Raw genomic sequence first — 13,187 nt, forward strand, 5'->3', positions numbered from 1 at the left:
AGATCGGTCGTCCGACTATCATACTCCTGGTTTCCGGTTGATTTCAAAGGTCCACTCAACCAAATCACAAGATGCTTTGAACCATAACAACGGTAAAGTATATTGTATTTACCAAGCAGGAGTTAGGTTCCATTTCTATACTAACTTTTTATGAATAAGGCAGTGTTTTTAATGATCTGTCATTATTTTTTTTTTCAGTTGTCGTGAAAATGAAAGATTATAGGTTTTATGAAATACACATTTTTTTTCTCATTTTAAGTTATTGAATTTGACGTACAACTTTAACATTGTCGTAACTTCCTTATAAAATAACCTAACAACCTCAAACTTGCACTCAGCATTGTAATGATTATGATGTAAGTATTAACGATCTCTTCAGTTTTTCGGGGTTTTTTTATTTGGCAGAAACAAAGACCAAAGGAAGCTTTGAGGGCGTTTTCATTAATGGAAAAAAATCTCAACCGTATTTACTCAAACATTATACGGGTTTCTAAGAAAGTCGATTTAAGGAATGAAGCAACATTTTTTTACAAAACAAAAATTACATGATGAAAACAAAAAGCTGAGTTAGCGTCTATGTACATATTCGTTGATGATCACAATCCTTTCAATTTCGCCTATATAAGATTGAATTCCACAAAGTGTAGCCAAATATGTTTGAAAAGCATGATACATGTTTATATATATATAGAAAGGTCTGAAAAATTCCCAACGATGTTAAACTGTCAAATTTGTGATGCAAATTTTTGGACGTTCCCTCCGCGGGACTCGAATCGTCACATTCTGAGACATTTGTATATATCTACGGCAAATAAGAACATTTCGAACAAAAATATAAACACTTCGAAAAGTTTAAATTTCGGATTTAATTGAAATACACGACAGTGTAACTTTATGGCACTAACTACGTTATGTTGACATAAAGATTTACATTAAATGCACGAATATTATAACAAAAACAAACATTCCTTATCAAACTTTGCTCTGGTCTTTGTTCTGAGTCTATTGATATTAAGCTTTTAGATAAGTATACCTACAGTTTTACAGCGAATAACATAGCTAACTTTAGGGAATAGAGTTGTTCATTCCTTGATGAAATGACATTCTTTGAGCAGTAACTGGAGATTAACTTCCTATGAAATGAGTTAAAAAGTTTAAATCCCCTTTTTGATTGTTCAGTTAACTACCTGAGACATTCAATCAGGATTGGTTATGGACATTTAATCAATTTGATTTCCTGAAGTTAGTTATACTACTCGCTGTAATTCAAAGGTGTCTATGATGGCTCTCATTTGATCTGTTCATACTATGAATATTATACTTGTTACTACAAACTCAAGAGAATGTCACCATTTTAATATGTTGACCATGCTAACAGTCTGAACGAAAAAAAAGTCAGAAATGACAAGTAATTCATCTGGAAACGTAAATACTGCCGACGACCCTTTGGAAGCCTTTGCTACACCATATTTCCGATGGCTAGAGAATGAAGTCTTCCCAGTTTTTGTCGGAATAACAAATATATTGATTTTGATCATTGGAACTATTTTAAACTCATTGTTGCTCCATGCAATCAGAAAGGAGAGGCTTCAGATAAGGTCGGAAAAGGTGTATCTTTTGAATCTAATTGTACTGGATCTTCTCGCATATGTTTTCATTCTACTCCCTTCAATTATCGTCGCTTTCAGTAAAACGTGGAACTTGTCTGATTTTATTTGTACTTTAAACGGAGATTTTGTAACAGCTTGCTTTCTTATGACATTCTACATTCAAATTGTGATCTTCATTGAAAGATGGATGAAAATAACGGACCCTGAGTTTCATGCGAAAACACTTGGGAAAACAAAAGTTTCCATAGTAACGCTCATGTTGTTTTGGATTATTTTCTTTATAGTGGGATTACTTCCCCTGACCGAATGGAGTAAACTTGAGTTTATTTCGAGCCAACATTTATGTAATATAAATCACAGTTACAACCCTGCTGGAATGGTTTTACTCTTTGTGTTCGGAATGTTTATGCCGTCTACCGCCTCCATTATTTTTATGATTCTTATAGGAAGGAAAAGGACAGATATTTTGAAAATTTTAAAAGATCTACAACTGCAAGTTAACTCCGTGAACAAAAGCATAAAAAAATTTGATACAAAAGATACTATCAATAACAATATCAAGGATTCAGTGTTACCAAACGAAAATAACAATCTTAGGAGGGAAGATTCGGGTACTTTATCAATATCCCACATCGTTCAAATGAGTCCTAGGCAACAGTCATCTTCTGAGATTGAAGTTCTTAGTTCTGCAGTAATTCAAACCGGCACAATTCCAGGTTCTATAACATCACGATCAGAAGCTGAAATTACACAGGAAATATTCACCACCAGCACTGGAGAAGAAAACAAAACAGAATCAACTACGGTAATTGAACACGTGTACAAGAAGTCAGAAGAGTATCTAGACATTCACCTGACTTTTACATATGCAATCATGTGGGGCATCATTCTAGTGATGTGGGTCCCTTACGTCTTACTAAGCTTCTTGGATATATTCGGGAATGTATCGATATGGGGAGGTTGGTATACTGTTGCTGTCCCTGTAACTCACATGTCTTATGTCACAAAACCAATCGTCTACCTTAGCCACAAAAAAGTTTTCAGAAAAGCCGCTTATCAAACACTACCGGAAAGTGTTAAAACAAGAACACAGAAAGTTCGTAAAGTTTTAAAAAGTACAGTGAATAAAATGGATGATTTTATTTTTCTACAAAGAACAAATGATACTGCAAACATAGATGAAACAAAGGTCAAGCAAACTGAAAGATTTGAAATGAAAACGTTCCGCACAAAAGGACAAGATTCTAGTAACTCAACCCACACAACAGTTTTCTAATCAATAAACTTGTACTTAATCAGTATTGTACATTTAACATAAATATGCATCTTACAGTTCAACTTTTTCCGCTTAAAGCCACCAATTGGTAAAGTCCTTTTAGTAAATACCATTTGTTTCATTTCTGTAACATTATACGCCTCCATTATTTTTTTATCAATGTTAACCCAAAAAATCGAACTTGGCTTTGATAAATTTTCCATTTTCGCCACTTTCACGAACTAAGACACCGAGTTCTGTGCCGATGTAATGTAAACTGACGAATATTTTTTGTTCTCCTTCCTCAACATTTCCTGAGAGTTCGATCATCAAACTCCCAAGAAAGTTGCAAGAATCGTCAGTAACGAATTGGGGTAAGTCAACGTTAGAAGCATACACATCGAGATAAGCGAAGTTTGTTCCCGTGTTTTGCGCCAAATAAAACTTTTCTAAACGAGGTTGTGTAATTTCAACTTTTTCGCCTAATTTCAAATGAATGTCAAATATGTCGTCACATATATCGACCCCGCTGATCGTTCTCCGTTTTTCTGGCGGATGTACCCCCTCTTTAAATTTTCTATGGATGCCAATTCCATATGAATATTTACAAATTCGTGAACTTATTGCTCTCCGATCATGCCCATAAAGAACGGCACCTTTCAGTACCGCCATTGAACAGTCAACTGGGTGGATAATTCTTATACCGGGAAAGTTTGTCAATATACTACTCTTAATTACTTCTGAATCAGAAAATCCGCCAACAAGTAAAACGGTTTCTATGCCAGACAATTCTTCTAAAAGGAGTAATTTTCTCAGGTGCATAAGTAACTTGTAAACAACATCGTCATAAAATGCCTCAAAGGTTTTGGAACTAATCAGAAATTTATCCCGTACAACTCTGACTCCGGGTACTGGATCATTTTCCTGTATGTAGTTTGATACGGATTTTCCGTTTTTTTCTTCGAACACTATAAACAGACAAGCCGGACATTTCATAACAACGTGCTCTGTCTCACCGGGTTTAAACGTCCTCTTTTTCATTTCAAAATCTAACATTAAATCTAACATATCATTTGGGTATTTTATAAACGCCTCTGAAATGACTTCGTAACTAAATAAAGTCACAAGAAACTTCCGGAACTCCTCGTCAACGTAAGTGCCACCCCATGAACCACCGGAGGCTTGATACATTTCTCGTAACGTGCCGTCTTGTTGTATTTCGTGAGCTGTGACATCAACAGTACCACCTGTAATAAGTTTTTTTAAATCTGTAGGAAATTTAAAAAAATTGAAAATAACGCTGCTATCACGTGATACATTCACAAGTGCAATAATTTCTCCCATTATCAAATACATGTACTTTTGTGACATGCACTTTTGTAGGGTGGTTGCATGTTGGTTGAGGGATGAATACCAAAAAGACACAAGTAGTTATCTGATAACAATATAACAAGTATAGTACTTTTTAAAAATTTATAACTTTTGGAAATTTTGATTTAGGTTAAGAAATTACCTTTAACCATTTGATATTCGGGGATATAGAACGAATCAATTTGTTCCTTTCCGTATACCGATTGTTCGCTAAAAATTGTAAAATAAAGATTCTATTTTTGTTCAAATAAGCTTAATCCTTTTTTGACCCAGGATAATGATGATACAATGTTAACACGTTTATTTATTTAGTATGCCTACCTCCAATATCCAACACTAAATATTTTGTTCCATGATCAAGAGAAACTGTTGTTGGCGACGTTCCATACAAAGATATACTCTGTGAAATGTGTCGGCAATAAAGGGAAGCAACTTCTGGTTCTAAGGCCAACATCAAATGCTTGTTTCGTATACCACCCTTTAATAAACAGATATATAACTTTTGAACATGTAAGCCATATATAACAATATTGGGCAAAACATGGTCGGACAGAATAATCCATTCATTTTGGTGTTATTTCAATTTCACTACTTGTACCATCAGAGCAAAGGGAAAACACTAGATTTGCACTTTCTGTAGGAAAGGGAAAAACGAGTAAGTTTATAATTTTATTGAAATGATATTATAAAAACAGATATCTCTTTCAACCCGTGAAATATTCCAACATTTTAAAGCGTGATCAATACAGGAGACAACAAGTGTAAATATCTTGGTGGATCGGTAAGTTGGAGACGTTATGCATGTTCCAGATTTTTTTCTATTTTGCATAATTTTATTAAGACTTGACCATGTGCTTTCTATAATATGTTATTTTCCGACCCAATATTCTAAGTTTTGCTTGTACCTTTTCTGCTGCCAGTCGCATAAACGCTTTGGCTTTATCTGACCATATGGCAGGAACAGTCAGTATATATTGTATCGTATCCTCTGCAAGTGTTGCTTTTGTGTCATGGCTTTGTAGTTTGGTCAGTAGGTGTTCCCGGAGATATCCAATCACCAAACCAAACACATCGACAGCAAGCATCTCTTTCCCAGTGACATCTTTAATTATCGTATTGCTGCACAAATTCTGTAGAGAAAGGACGAACTTCAATCTCTGTTCACATAACAGATACATTGCGTAGAACGGAAATATTAATTTTAAGGCATTTGACTTTTACAAGTTGTTTTTAAAGACAAAATCGTATATTTACCATATTATGCTCAAATTAAATTACGGAAGTATTAATTTACTATTTTGTAATTAGGTTATACACTGGTGCATATGTTGCGTTTCACTATATTCGTTGCTTTTACTGTTATATCTCGACACGCCTAGACTAAACAGTAACCATTGAACACATCGTATTTGGTTCCTAATTACACGAAGCACATAGAAATATCTTCCTACATGAAACAGCTTTCTATGGGCGGTTTTGAAAAATACAAGAGATGCTGAATCAGGCTGCGTATAAATTACTTCAACAACACCATTTTTAGAGAAAAAAAATTGTTCTTACTTTTAATTAGATGAACAACTGACTTCGTTTTCAAAAATGAATTCTGCTTTAAGACTGAATTTCACTTACGTATGTATTTGATATTACTTTAATGAAATGTATGTTAACTACCTCGGCTGAATATATGGCCATCTTGAACTTTTCAAAATAATAGTGTCCCTCCGCTTTGTCACATTCCACTAACTCATTGTATTTGCTTTGAGCTTCGTATCCGAATGATTTGACAACATGGTCTGGACCAATTAAAACAGCCGATGGAGCTTTTGGTGACAATCCACTGTTATGTGGCCACAGATTGGTCGATATTTTCAGTTTGTCACGTTCATAGTCATGACGAAATGAAAATGCATACCCAGAATAGGAAGTTCCGAAGTCGATTGCTACCACCAGAATATAATTACTCAAAAGCAGCTGAAATAAAGTGAGGACAATAGATACTTATACAACATTACGGTGGCATATTTCTGCCCATCCCTCCACTACTTCTAAGATGGCACGCACGCTGGTTTACGTTTGCAATTATAAATTACCGAAATAAAATCACGGTTGTTGCTGACCTCTTTGCAAAGTATAAACATGCTAATATATGTTAATTTTAATTATACTAATATTTGATCAACAAAGGGTACAAGAATCGACCAACCGGAAGTGCATTTATCTCTTGTTAGACAAATGGTAATCTTAAGTGTAAAATGCAAACTCAAACCCATTTCCAAATTCGATCAGCAATTGTAAAGAGCTTCACTCGACATATAGTCAAAATTTATGAAAAAATAGTTAACAAATTCCCTCAAAATGTAGAATATAGAAAAAAGTTCTACTCGTTTAGATCCAGATATGGATGACTATGTAAAATTGAGGAGAAAAACTATAGAAATCAAATTTACAATAATGATTGCACTGAGAAAAATCCCAAAGAATTTTGGGACCTCATAAATAAGCTTCATAAAGATTCATGTAAATGAAATCAGTTTGCAAAGAATCTGCCACAGGATGACTTTATTCAATTTGACAAAAACCTGAATAAATCAGACAGGGAAATGAACAATTTCCAAGAAAATATATTTTAAGATTTGTTTTTTATGAAAGAAAAAATTATCAATGATGTGAATCACAACGAGGAAATCACTACAGAACTGATGAAATCCTTAAAGCAATGCACTCACTTAAAAATGGTAAAAGTGCATCTGCGGATCTTATATGTAATGAAATGGTTAAAATTCAACCACTACATAAATTGTTCAATATGATTTTTAAGACTGGGAAATCCCCCCCAAATTTGGAATTAATCCTCTCTGGTACTCCTACATAAAAAGGGAGACACCTTTGATCCAGGATTTTATAGAGCAATTTTAATCAGCTCCAATCTTGGTAAATTATTTAATAAGATTAAAAATGGTCAACTCCTTTTATTCTTTAATAACAATAATTTGATAAGTTCAAATCAAATCGGAAAAAAAGTCGAACATCCGACCATACATTCACTTTACAATCAGTAATTGACAATTACAAACAAAAGCATAAAAAAGTTTTTGCTGCCTTCATTAATCTAATAAATAGGCCTTCGACACCATTTGGCGAGATGGCCGATTTAAAAAGCTACTAAAACAAAAATGTCCAAACAACAAATATAGAATAATTTTTTTTTTGGGGGGGGATTTATTCCACTTCGGCCATGGGTGGACATAGGGCGACTACAGTTTCTCTCCATTCGCTTCGGTTTTGGGCGATGGTGTTACAATTCTTCCACGTTAGTCCTACTCTCTTCAGTTCAGAGTTCAAACCCCTCCTCCAGGTGTTCTTTGGTCTTCCTCTTTTTTTTTGCCCTTGGGGATTCCAATCTAAAGCTTGCGTTGTAGTGTTTTTATTGTTCTTCCTTAAAGTATGACCAATCCATTTCCATTTTCGGGTTCGAATGGTGTTTTCTATTGGTTGTTGTTTTGTTCTTTGCCAGAGTTTCTTGTTTGTTATTTTTTCTGGCCATCTGATATTCAGTATATTTCTTAGGCACTTGTTAACAAAGACTTGTATAGATTTCATGGTGTTTTCTGTTTCTCTCCAGGTCTCGCAACCATATAACAGGACAGATCTAACATTGCTGTTGAAAATTCTGATCTTAGTAGCCGTTCTCAGTGTTCTACTTTTCCATACTGGGTTTCATCTTTCTGGCTTGTACATCTTCGTCAGTGCCTCCAGTTGTACTCATGACACTTCCAAGGTACGTAAATTTATCTACATTCTCTATCTGTTGGTTATTTACCAATATTGGATCCATCTGGTTTTGTTGGATTCTCATGGCTTTGGTTTTGGCTGTGTTGATATACAATCCTGTTCTTTTAGCTGTTTCTTCGAGATGGTTGACCTGGTGTAGGGAATCTTGAAGACGATGCGATAGTGTGCATATGTCGTCTGCAAATTCGAGGTCTTCTAGACGAGATGTTAGTGTCCATTGTATACCATGAGGGTCGTTGTAAGCTGTTGTTGCTATCCAGTCGATGACTATGAGAAAGAGAAGGGGAGAGAGAATGCATCCTTGCCTTACGCCAGTTGTTACAGGGAAAGGATCCGTCAATGTACCAGCATGTATGACCTGACAAGAGAATTCTTCATACAGTAACTTAATCATGGAAATAATCTTAGGTGGAATCCCATAGTGTCCTAGAATGTTCCACAAGACCTGATGACCTATGCTGTCAAATGCTTTCTGGAAGTCAATAAAGTTTAGATATAGGGATGACTGCCATTCGATCGTTTGCTCAATAATTATTCTGAGTGTAGCAATCTGGTCGACACATGATCGTTCTTGTCTAAATCCAGCTTGTTCATCTCTCAGCTTGCTATCAATCTCTTCTTTCATTCTTTGTAAGATTATACTGCATAGGATTTTACTAGGAATGGACAAAAGAGTTATTCCTCTCCAGTTGTTGCAATTGGATTCGTCCCCCTTTTTAGGTAGTTTTACCAAGAGTCCCTTTTGCCAGTCTTTTGGAATTTTTTCTTTTTCCCATATCTGGTTTAATAGCCCAAGAAGATATTGAATGGTAGTGTCATTCATGGACTTGAGGGCTTCTGGTGGTATGCCATCGATTCCCGCTGCTTTCCCATTCTTAAGATGTTTTAGGGCTTTTCTTACTTCATTTTCGGTAATTTTGTCAGTCTCTATGTTAAGTGTTGGACCTTCTTCAAGTATTGGTGGATTTGTTGGTGATGGTCTGTTCAATACCTCACTAAAGTGTTCTTTCCATCTGTCAAGCTGATCTTCTAGCTTTGTGAGGGTATTGTTGTTTTTATCTTTGACTGGTAAATTTTCATTTTGAGAGATCTTTCCACTGAGTTGTCTTGTGATGTTATACAATGTTTTGATGTCTCCTTTTAAGCAGGCGTTTTCAGCTTCTACTGCTAACTTTTCAGCATGGTTTCTTTTATCGCCTTTACAGCTTTTCTTCACTTCTCTGTCTTTTGCGCTGTAAAGGTCTTGCAGGTTTTTCTTTTGCTGTCTTTTCTTTTATTTCCCTTCTTTCAGATATTGTATCCCATGTTTGATCTGACATCCATTTCTTTCTTTTCACTTGAATGAAACCAACTGTTTCTTCGCATGCTTCCAGAATGGCTGTCTTTGTTGAGTTCCAGATGTCATCAATATCATTGTTCATTTCTTCGTTGTCAAGATCTAATAAAGTACTAAATCTGTTCCTGAGTGTAATTTGGAAGTTTTCTTTCACTTTCTGATCTTTAAACTTCTCAACATTAAACTTCCTTTTTGTAGTCTCTCTTTTCTTTGTTGTTAAAAGCTTGAGTTTAATTTTTCCAATTACAAGGTGGTGATCTGATGCTGCGTCTGCTCCACGTTTTGTTGGTACATCTTGTAATGAAGATCTCCATCGACGGCTTATTGTTATGTGGTCTATTTGGTTTTCAGTGTCTCCAGATGGTGAAATCCAGGTGGTTTTATGACAAGATTTATGTGGAAACCAAGTACCGCCAATTACTAGACTGTTTATAGCGCAAAAGTCAGCAAACATCTCTCCATTCTCATTCATTTGCCCTATTCCATGTGGTCCTATCTCCCTTTCTCTACCTCCTCTGTCATCACCTACTTTGGCATTCAGATCTCCTAAGATGATAAGGATGTCTATTTTAGGAAATATAGAATAATACATTATATGTATTCTGACACAACATGTAAAATTAAGTTTTTCAATGGAGTCAGTCTACCAAATCAGAACGCGGTGTACAACAAGGCGATGTTTTGAGTCCTATTTTATTCATTTTTTTATAGATGAGTTACAAAATAACTTAACTAATAACGTTTCCACAAATCCAGTTGCCATTGGTGATGTATCTTGTAATATCCTCATGTATGCTGATGACATTGTATTGTTATCAGAAAATGAAGAAGGGTTACAAAATTGTCTTGATGAACGATTTCTTTATTGCTCAAACTGGAAACTTCAAGTGAATACCAATAAATCCAAAGTTATAGTCTTCAATTTAAAATAAAACCATATTCTTCAATAAGTTTAGATATGATAATAATATTATTGAAACAGTAAAACAATATTGCTACTTAGGAACAGTACTAAGATATAATGGGAAATTCAATTTAGCCATAACCACGTCAATGGAAAAAGCTCGAAAAGCCTTTTCCAAAGTAAAGAAAACTATAACTTCAAATAACCCATGTAAATTATTGGAAAAAAAAAACTTTTTGATTGCTTAATATCACCAATTCTTTTATATTGTAGTGAAGTTTGGGGTATAATTTTGCATTTAAATGACAGTGACCCAATTGAAAATCTACATTTAAAATTCATTAAAGAAATTTTGGGAGTTAATTGCAAAGCATCTAATAAAGCCTGCCGAGCAGAACTTGCCCGGCTCCCTCTTAAAACTCTAATTCATTTTTCAGTTATAAATTCTTTAGATCACATCTATTCTTCTGAAGGTACATTGCTATATCACATTTTCAATGCAACTAAAAATCACAATCCTTGGGTAAAAAACACTAAAGAATTACTAAATAGACTTGGATATTCATATATTTCCAATAAAAATATGACTTCCAAAAAAATTAAACGTGTAAAACAAAGAATAATAGATCAAAATTTGCAAGTACAAAACTCTAAAATACTTCAATCTTCAAAATTAGACTTTTTCAGAACCACATATAAAATGGGACAAAAACCAACATATATAGATATTGTTGTAAATGTTTCACAACATGCGGCTATCTCAAAAAATGAAGACAAGTTTCCATTATCTCATGATAGAAAAGGGTCGACATAGTAATGTACCTGTTTCCGAACGTTTGTGTAGGGTATGCAATTTAAGTCATGTTGAAAACGAAGAATATTTCTTACTTCATAGTCCTCATTATGAACAAGAAAGAAAGAAATTAATCGATAAAGTAAATACTTTGGTTCCTGGCTTTACAGATCACAATAATAGATCCAAAATCAATATTCTTTTAAATAGTAAATCCCAAAATATTTTGAGAATGTCCTCCATATTTATACTGAATTGCTTTAAAATTAGAGATACAAGTCTCCAATAATATTGAATATGACAGAAATATTAAACAATTATAATGTTATATCTTAACTTTATCATGTTTCACTGTACATGTACATTTATTGTTGTAATAGGCCATAACCATGCACTGTAATTGAGTTTGTGCCAATAAAGTATTTGTATTTGTATAACATTGAGATGCAAGATGTAAATAACAAAATGTTTTTGCATTTTGTTTAACAATCCAAACCTGACTATATATGTGGGGATCGTCGGATGAATAGGGATCTTCACTGATCTGGTCACCGTTTTCGTTCACTTGGGCGAGAGGAAGTTCATTGATACTGACCTGAAATATATAACGCATACATGTACATGTACAGGGTATTTGATTTGTGTTTTAAATAAGTTTGTTCGGGAAAAGTGTTAAATACATATTACTTTTGAAATCATTTTAAACATGTTAACTTACATTTCTATTTTAATTCGATATATTAATATGCCAATAAATAGCAAATATCAGTTCGGAGACCTTAATATCAGTCAATTCATTTTATGGTTATTTGTTCACGTCAAAAGGAAAATGTAATTTAGTTCTCTTTAAATTCCCCGAGTTACATTTCTTTTTCATAGCTCAGTAGTTGTGCAAAAAATGCGGTAAAGACATGGATTACAAAAGTATTGGATATTAAACCATCAAGGAAGTAACTTGAGTTGATGTTTATATACATGCAAAAATGTAGCAACACTTCTGGTTTTAGAGACGGATTCATAAATTTATAAAAGAGAGTTAAGCTTATCATTTGATCATTTTATACAATTTTTTTCAAACAAAAACACCTGTTAGCTTCACACTTGATTTTAGTTTAAGCTAATATTATAAAATGGAGGTTACATGATTACTTAATTTAACTTTCAACATTCACACATACATGTTAGTTACGATACGGGACTCTATAAACCCATAAAATTAAATTCAAATGTCAATGACTTCAAACTTTCTATTTACTATATACTTACATAGTCTTCCTCTTGAGTTTTGTTTTTGCTTAAACATGAACCCATCGTCAACATACAGGAAAAATCAGACACATGAATAGTGACATGAGTTCGAACCACAAAGATGAAAGAACGTGATATTGTACATCTCTGTCTGGTTACCGGTCTTTACTACATATTTTCGCAACCTCTTTTGCGATTTTCGTTGATTATGCCTTTAAAATGTACCAATAAAAGTTGAGTCTTACCGTTTTGGTTAACTGAATGTCATTCAATATACATGTACTAAAAACCAACTGTGATGACTCAAGTAAACAACTAATATGAGACATTTAAAAATTAATCCTCACTTGAAAATGAATAGCATCTGTACAGTGATTTCTTGAAGGAAATTTGATAGTCAGACAGACTAAATTTAAAATATCCCTTCCACTCGACAAATTTTGACACTTTTATCTTATGATATGTTCCGGGTTCATATATTTCGAATAGAATTAGACCGTTCAAAACACACGATCAACTCTTCTCATAGTAATTATCAAGTACAAACCGGTATGGAGGACATTTCTCGTAGTATAGTCAAGACTCGAGTATGAATTTTGTGATGAAAAAAACGTGTTCACCGTTATCATACTCATTATTATGTGTTTGATAACCAATTGACAATCTTGTACATATGGTTACTGTTTACTCCTTATTTTTTAAAACAAAATTCTCTGTGTAACTGATCGATTTATTGAAATCGGACAATGTGTAATACAAATGTAAATAGATATAGGACTTAATTATAAACTTTTAGGTGACTTCAGTCTCAATTCTACTAGAAAACTTTTTATCTTACAATGTACAATGCAAATAAATATATAGATATGTATATTAAT

The 13,187-nt window shown here is 33.8% G+C and overlaps 1 protein-coding gene across 2 annotated transcripts; it reads right to left on the reverse strand.

Moving 5' to 3' along the window:
• Positions 1-1,335: 1,335 nt before the first annotated feature.
• LOC148605527 (heat shock 70 kDa protein 12A-like) lies at positions 1,336-12,818 on the reverse strand. Of its 2 annotated transcripts, none has more exons than XM_088548458.1 (6): positions 12,555-12,818; positions 11,558-11,656; positions 5,908-6,207; positions 5,142-5,366; positions 4,558-4,714; positions 1,336-4,112 (listed from the first exon to the last, which is right to left on the reverse strand). In XM_088548458.1, the coding sequence occupies exons 1-6, from the start codon at positions 12,636-12,638 to the stop codon at positions 3,049-3,051; spliced, it is 1,929 nt and encodes a 642-aa protein (XP_088404584.1). In that variant the 5' UTR covers positions 12,639-12,818; the 3' UTR covers positions 1,336-3,048. The 2 variants fall into 2 exon arrangements, with proteins under 2 accessions (XP_088404584.1, XP_088404586.1); XM_088548460.1 differs by having other exon boundaries at positions 12,328-12,816.
• Between the last annotated feature and the right edge of the window lie 369 nt (positions 12,819-13,187).

This window comes from Perna viridis, chromosome 10 (genome assembly GCF_037379345.1).
Source record: "Perna viridis isolate PV_CMFRI_1.1 ecotype Kerala chromosome 10, ASM3737934v1, whole genome shotgun sequence".
Classification (NCBI taxonomy): domain Eukaryota; kingdom Metazoa; phylum Mollusca; class Bivalvia; order Mytilida; family Mytilidae; genus Perna; species Perna viridis.